The 8,657-nt window shown below is 32.9% G+C and overlaps 1 protein-coding gene across 1 annotated transcript in view; it reads right to left on the reverse strand.

Annotated features, from left to right (window-relative positions):
• Nucleotides 1-7,277, reverse strand: part of LOC115996045 — an 11,335-nt gene extending 4,058 nt beyond the window's left edge. The window contains exons 1-4 of the mRNA XM_031235190.1: nt 7,240-7,277; nt 4,390-5,037; nt 1,063-1,087; nt 538-616 (exon numbers count right to left, since the gene is read on the reverse strand). Of these exons, the coding sequence (XP_031091050.1) occupies nt 538-616; nt 1,063-1,087; nt 4,390-5,037; nt 7,240-7,277 (790 nt within the window). The remainder of the gene's footprint in view (nt 1-537; nt 617-1,062; nt 1,088-4,389; nt 5,038-7,239) is intronic.
• Between the last annotated feature and the right edge of the window lie 1,380 nt (nt 7,278-8,657).

Consider the following 8,657-nt stretch of genomic DNA (forward strand, 5'->3'; position numbering starts at 1 on the left):
AAAAAAAAAAAAAAAAAAAAAAAAAAAAAAAAAAAAAAAAAAAAAAAAGAGAAGAAAACAGTGTGGTTATGAAGCTTGCTGATGAAAAAGAGTTCAATGAAAATTTTGGACATGTTTGTACTATCTTAACATGTTTCTAATTACTATTTTAAAATTTTTTATGCTAATGTTTAATAGTTTTTTTCAATCAAGGCATTGAACCACTGGAAGCTATACCTTCGTCTAATCCAGAAGTAATCATTGTTGATGAAAGCAAAGTATAAACAATATAATTTCAGTTGGTGTTCCTATTAGTTTGAAAAGATTAAACACTTAACAAATGGTTTATTCTGTTAAGCTTTACACTTTTGTTTAACCCATGCTATAATTTTATGTTGTGTTTTTGTTTAAGCATAAAATAAGTCAAGGCCCATTTTATTTCGTTCATTTATTTTGTTAATCTACTCCATAGGCAGGTTGTATATACTGTAATGGTATACTATGCAGTTTATACTCCTAATAATATTGCTGTAAAAAGTCCAGAATATATATACTAACCTCTCAGTAGCCTCAAGAAGTGAGGAGTCAAGCCTAATGCTCTCAGTTCCCGCATACTATGTTTTGTAGGCTTTGTTTTCTGCAGATGTGAATAGAAATACATATTAACGGTGAAAAAAAAAAAATCCGAATAGCAAATTACATTGAACTGACTAGGCACCATAAGGTCATAAATGTGCACTGGGTAGAAAATTCATGTGTACACGGTAAGGCTTTCAGAATTTAAACATAAAATCACTTTAGGTATAGCAGGCATGATGAAAATCACCTGAGGAAAATTGACTTTAGCAAATTCTCTGTGGGAGATATGTATTCATAAATTTAATTTAAGAAAAATAGAGGAAAACAAAGTTCAAGGCTTTTAGAATTTAAGATATCTCTCCATTTCTCACCTACAGTTCCTCCTAATTCTATCACATAGACAAGCAATACACTGTGTGATGAGGCCTCTCTTGTTCATGATCTTAGTTACCAGGCCAAAAAGGGCACATGACATCACCTAAACAGTTTTTCCAAGATAGTCACCTCTTCGTTCCTTCTCAAGCACGGACTACAAGAAAACATAAAACAATAATAAGCACTTGTTGAAAGCCCACCATCACCAAAGTAACATCACACAACAGTAAAATTAGCACCAGATATATCTTTCCTGTTGTAATATTAAAAAAACATAAAATTACTGTAAGTTAAATATCACGGTTACCCATATCGGAATGTGGTACAAGTATTACCTGCAAATAGCATACAAATTACTGCATATATACTTCAAATTTCTTTCAAAGGTTCATCACCAGCAGCCCACTGTCCACTGTGCACTCAATTATGCTCCAAATTGTCTATTATAACTATTCAAATTTTATGTTTTTTTTTGATTGATTATGTTTTTTTTTAATTCAATCAAGGAAATAAATCAAAACTACAATTATACTCCAAATTGCCTATTATAACTGTTGATTGTAATAATTTTAGACATCTAATAAAGGAAAGCAATCGTAATATTATAATTATTCACTCCAAATTCACTACTACTGATCATATAAATAAACAACTAAGTATTAGTTTTCACTTTTTGTCTTGCATCAGTTTCTCACAATTCAAACAAACAACATAATGAAGAAACTCATCGGGTCAATAATTCTTAGGGGCAGCAAGAAACAAAAAACCAAAGATAAAGGTAAGTCCCAAATTAAATCTCGAATATATAGTATTTGAATCATTGTTTTCCTTATTATCTATATGTTATCTCAATCAATCTCAATATATATATATATATATATATATATATACAGATTTTTATTAAAATGCAGCGGGGATCTCCCATGCGGTCGTGCGGCCTAATCTACGTCGTCCGATTTCATTAATCCAACTGGAATTCGCGTATGTTTAAGTGGGGGTATTATGGTAATTTTTGTATCTATATTACATGAATTGAAATGGTGCATTTTAGTACATAGTGTGGTGCATTTTAGTACATAGTGTGGTGCATTTGAATACATGTTGTGGTGCGTTTGAATACATGATGTGGTGCGTTTTATTACGTATGTTGGTGCATTAACTGTGTTGTGGAATGGTGTGTTTTAATCTATCCGCTGGTGCATTTTCATACGTAGAATGGTGTGTAATTGTGTTGTGGAATGGTGTGTGTTAATACATCCACTGGTGCACTTTAATACGTAAAATGATATGTATTTTAACACGTGTTTCTAAAAAGTGTGTTGTGGAATGGTGTGTTTTAATCCGTCCTCTGGTGCATTTTAATACGTTGAATGGTGTGCATTTTAACACATTTTTTCTAATAAGTGCAATAGTGCATGTTTATAATCTGGGATGTGGATTTTCAACGAGTGGAATTGTGCATTTTAACACACGTTGTGGTGCATTTTAATACGTAGAATGATGCATATTTTAGCACATGTTTTCTAATATATGTAAATAGTGTATACTTATAATCTAACATTAGGCACGTTGTGGTACATTTTAATATATAGAATGATGCGTTTTATCACGTATATTGATGAATTTTAAGTGAATAAGTACATTTGGTTATAGTGTGGAATGGTGTGTTTTATCGGTACTCTAGTGCATTTTAGTACGTAGAATGGTGTGCTTTGTAACATATATACATATATATATATATACATACATATATATATATATATACATACATATATACATATATATATACATACATATATACATATATATATACATATATACATATATATATACATATATATATATATATTGCGCGTTGATTTGATGACTTGATATGATCTAATGGCTGAAAATAGGCCGCACGACCACACCTAATGACCAGGCCGCACCTAATGATGACTATATATATATATATATATATATATATATAAAAAAGTTCGAAATTCAATAAATCAATGTTGAAATATATATACTAAGAGTCCCACAAATCGAGATATAAAATTGTAGAACCCTATTTCAGGTTACTAAAATTGATCAAACCATACATTTTGAAACCCAAACATAACATATATAATAGGCTAAAGTGTCATTCCGCACCATGAACTATATTGGATTATTCATGCCGCATCTTGAACTTTCATAACGTCCATTTCAATACACAAACCATTAATTTTTTTTCATCTAGCATTTTTCACAGGTTACCAGGTTACTATGATGACATGGCATAGGTAATTAGTTTGGATCTTCTTTTTAAGTCAACCCAAAATTTTTAAGTAAACCTCAAAAATCAACGTCTCGTTGCCCCTCCCTTGTGCCTTCAGCCGGACCAGTGCTCACTAGACCAAATCACCACAGCCCCTCCACAATCCACTGCTCTTCCCCTCCCTTGCGGCAGCGTGCGCCGAGCCCACCGACGACCTGCCTAGGGGTGACCGCGATTCGTTCCAGTTTAGAACCGCCGATTCACGGTTCTAAGGTTACACAAACCAGAAACATAACCTTATATAAAGGTTCCGGTTCCGATTCAACCAAATTTTTTTTTTAGTATATATAATTATATATAATATGTTTTGTTATTATAAAAATCATATTATAAATTTATTATTATTATTATTTTGGCTACTATCACTAGCAAAATGCCTAAATATAAGAAATTTTATTATTATTATTATTATTATTATTTTACAGTTCCGGTACCGGTTGTTGGGCTGGAAAAGGTTTAGAAGAAAACAAAAAAAAAAAGAAGAAAAAAAAAAAAGAGTCAAAGTCAGCATAAATTACCTATAACTTGTAGGTAACCTGTAAAAATTGCTAGATGAAAAATAATTAATGATTTGTGTATCGAAATAGACCTTATGAAAGTTCAAGGTGCGGCATGAATAATCCAATATAGTTCATGGTGCGGGATGAGACTTTAGCCTATACAATATTATCAATCTGGAAAACCAGTCAGTGAGTTATGAAATTCAGAAACTAACTTAAGGATTTCTTTATTTGAGAAATATAGGTTTCGGTTTTTCATACTCATAAATCCAGGCTATGGTTTCTCAAATTGAGAAACACATTTCTGGATTTTAAAATCTAAAAAAAAACTCATTCCTGTGTTCTCAAATTGAGAACAAACGTCTGGATTTTTACCAAATCTAACAGTCGGGATTCCTTTTTGGATTTCCGGTGACTTCTCAGTTATAGTAGGCTGAGGGAATCCCCCAAATACATTTCCATCCCCTTTGCTTATATCTCCAGAGAACAGAGATGCAAAGCTCAAGAGATTAGTCATTGGATTGGGTCTAGGGTTCCGCCTAGATGGGTTGCCCTGCATACTCCCTTTCGCATTCCCAAATCTCCCCTCAACATTCTGATAACTCTTAGAGACATTATCACAAACAGGTACTATGCGAGTAATATTTTCCTTACCAGTTGGGAGATCTCGATCGATCCTCCATAGCCTCCTTCTCTTTGGATGAAGATGGATCCCCCTTTCCGATCACAGACATTGTCGCAGCAAATGTGACTTCCTTCGCAGTCACTGGCTCCATCTCCACTTCAACAGCTCGATTTTCTTTTAGAATTCCCGCCATAGCCTCTTTTGCCTTTGCATGTTGCAATCGAATGTCATTGATTGACTTCTCAAAGTTTTTCTCCATTAGCGTTTCTAATGTCGCACCATCCGGTCGTTCCATAATGATATCCTCCGATCGCATTTTCCTTTGACCTTCGCGATCGCAGTCACGCGTTTGGTCTACGTTTCCTTCTATCTGCTTTGAGGCCTCAGACGCCTCATTTTTATCATAGTCAGCTCCCAGATTTGGGATCACAGTCTCACCCTCCTTATTCTGTTTTATTTCCGCTACCTCCGGCGATGGAGCCACCGCCGAACTACCATCCGCCGCCAGTTGGGAGGTCGAATAATGGTTGGACGACTGGTGGACGGTGGACGCCTGCTGAGAGGTTGACTCTTGCTGGACTGTGGACGGCGGCCGGCGGGTGGCCAGAACTGAAGAGACAATAAGCACATTCAAAAATGGGGAAGATAAAGACGGTGAAGAAGCGGACAACGCCTCACTTTTGGGAAAGTTAAACAAAGTTGAATTTAACAGATTAATATTATATTAAAAATAAAATTTAAATTAAAATTAAAATTACATTTAGAAATTAATAAAATCTAAATGACTATTATTACATTAAAATTAAAATTAAAAAAAATATATATAGGCGAGATCAGGTGCGGCCGTGCTCTCTCGTGCGGCCGTGCTCTCTCGTGCGGCCGTGCGGTTCACACCACTCAATGTTACGAAATACACCACTCAATGTTAAGAAATACACCGCACAAATATGCATTGTTGTGTGTTTCTTAACATTGTGGTGTGTTTCATTGTGGTGTGTTTCTTAACATTGAGTGGTGTATTTCGTAACATTGAGTGGTGTGTGACCGCACGGGAGAGCACGGCCGCACCTGAACCAAAATCTATATATATATATAGTTGTTAGGACTTTCAAATTGTTGCTTTTATGTTTGTAATGTTAAGATATTCTGTTTGCATATTTTCTTATGGACTTATTATTATAACTACTATTTTAATTAAATTTATTATTATATACATTATTTTAATTAAATGTATTATTATATGCATTATTTTAAAAATTTACAACTTTAGTTTAAAAATATTCGATTAATACAAAGTTCACTTATGTTAACGGTTAAACAATTCAAATCTTTACTTTAAACGGTTCTTTTAAATCATTATACCCTTAATGAGGGATACATAGAAATGTAAATGCTTTCCAGATTAAGTGACAAGTGGAATTGATTTTTCAGATTGCATGAAAGAGGATAGCAGTTAACATAAAAGTGTAATTGGACCGAATTCATAAAAGATGGGCTAAGATTTTTTTCCTTTTAGAATTTGGGACTCTGTTGCACTGGGTTATGCCATTTTAAATACAATATGTAATTCAAAATTGGAAAAAAAAATACATATCCAAATAACTTATAATATTTAATTTTTTATTGTGAATAAACTCATTGCTCTATATTTACATCACGAGTCATTCCTTAACAATCATTTTAACTATGCCATTTTTTTTAAGAAAATGAGTCATTGTGTATTGATAATAATACACAAGCATCGTTGTTGCGATCGAATATTTTGTTTGATAATGCTCAGTCATCGTTACAATCAGTTGTTAGTGCACTTGCATTTAGACTAGTTAATCTCACAGTGAATGGTAAGCAAATTTGTTACTCTGTATATCAAAACACTACCTAGCTCTTTTACTTGATCATTTTTAAATTTTCTCCCTTGATATAAATAATTGCAGTGGCCGGTAGTGAACGATTGTACGGTGGATTTATGATGTGCTCTCCGAGAAAACCTATTAACATGCCTACCAATGTTAATTAAACTCTCATTCAAATTATTTTTAATAATTTATACATTTTATTATAAACACATTTCCATTTATTTGTTGTTTTAAATTATTTATTATTTCCAATTAATGTGTTAATTAATATGTATTTATTTGTTTTTACTATTTTCTGAAAATATTGCAGTTATTAGCAACCAAAATAATACATATCAAATTCATGTTTAAAATTTAATAGTCTAGATTACGATATGCATTCATAGTTCTGTCTTTAAAATAAAAGCTATTCTATGAGAATAATTTATAATCTTATATTTTTCCTATTATATTTTTTAGAAAATGAATCGGTACTGCATTCAACTGTTGGTTCTTCACCATTTAATCTAGTTAATCCAAGATTGAATGGTTAGTAAATTTTGTTTTCCAATATCGTACTATATGCACATATTTTCCTCTTTATCAAATACATTTATAAAATTTTCAACCTCAATATAAATCACTGCAGTAGTTGGTAACGAAGGATTGTTCGATGGATTTAAAGGATGGTCTCCATCAACACCTATTAACAGACCAAGCAACGGTACTATTACTCAAAAATAAAATAAAACATAATGTGTTAAATGATACGCAAATTTTGATTCATTTATTCTATTAAATTGTTGCAGTTAATTTCATCCAAGTTCATTCGAAGATAATTATGTAGCCACCAGAGGAACACCATTAAGTGCAATCACAAATGGTATATATTATATTCAAATTATTATATTTCTCAACCAGACTAAAGTAATTTGTTAATTTCTTTTAGTGTATTTAGTCATTGTTTAATTTTTACGTGTTAACATTATTTAGTGTTTATTTGTTTCTATTATTTTTTTTTTAAATATTGCAGTTGCTAGCAACCCAAATTCATATGCATTGAACATTGCAATTCCACCCATATCACCTTTATTTGTCATCACAGATGGTAAGACTTTTATCTATTAATTGACTACCTATTTCTTCATTTGTTGTATATGCTAAAGGTTGTGTTATATATGTTTAAATAAAAACAAAATATATATTGTCAATTTCATGTTATATATGTTTCATTAAAAAATTTTGCAGCTAATATGCGTGACATATCTTCACTGTCCACTCAATGTTCATTTAACATGTCAAATATGTCAACTTCAACGTCTTCATTACGCCAACCATTAGCTGATGTATCAAACGACAATTTAGACTTCAATGTTCAAGAATTTTTTTTCCTTTTGAGTATGCGTAGCCTGTGTTAACAACTTTTTCCATTAATTAACACTTGTTAGGAACATCATGTAATAGGTTTTGATGATACCAACTGTTAAGTAAGAATCCCCAAGTCTCGATACATAGGCAAAACGCTGTAAGTTCGACAAGTAAACCAAGAGCGAAAATACAACCGGGTAACTTTGAGCTCAACTCGGAAAATATTTAAGCTTGAGGTAAATTTGTTTGAACATCTTAGAAGTCTCGTGTATTGTAATCATATAGACAGATCAGAAGAAAGCATGGGACAACACTGGAGGAATAAGGGTCTGCGAGACATCAACTAAGTCTCGAGACATAAGCAGAGTTCGAGAGGTAGGACCTCTCGATACAGTTATCCAGTTCGAGACATAAACAGAGTTCGAGAGATAGACCTCTCGATATTTGAGTTCGAGACATTAAGCAATCAAGATATCAACCTTGGTCTCGATACACTAACAATTCTCCAACAAAGCTGAATGACGGTCATACTTAAAGTTTGGAGAAGAAGAATATCATGGAGATGGAATAATGAAGAGGTGCCGAACGTGAAGATTTCAAAATGGGCGGAAATGGATGACACGTCAGATTTCCACCACAAACGGTCAAAAGGTGCACCAATGCTGAAGTGATCTGATTCCCTACAAACAAGGAATAATGGGAATATAAAAAGAGTAACTTTTACCAAAAGACGAAAGTGGAGCATGGACTCAAGAAAGTGAACTATGGAATATTCACTACAAGACAAAGAGGTTCAAGTTACAAGATCACCACTCCATGAAATATGCTGAAAATATGCAAGACCCATGATCAGCATGGGAGACAAATTTCAAACGGAATAATTTTCCCTCCAACGGAATTATTCCTCTACTCTCATATATAAGGACGTAAAGACACAGAAGAAAAGCGGGGAAAAAAAAAAGGGGAAAAGAGAGAAAAAGGAGTTAAAAAGAAAAGAGGTTCGAAATTCTTAAGAAGTGTCTGTCTAAAACGTTCAAGTGCAAGTGCTTAACTTGGAATATCATCCTGATATTCAAAACAGCGAGAAAACACAT

The sequence above is a fragment of the Ipomoea triloba genome, chromosome 11 (assembly GCF_003576645.1).
Source record: "Ipomoea triloba cultivar NCNSP0323 chromosome 11, ASM357664v1".
NCBI classification, from domain to species: Eukaryota; Viridiplantae; Streptophyta; class Magnoliopsida; order Solanales; family Convolvulaceae; genus Ipomoea; species Ipomoea triloba.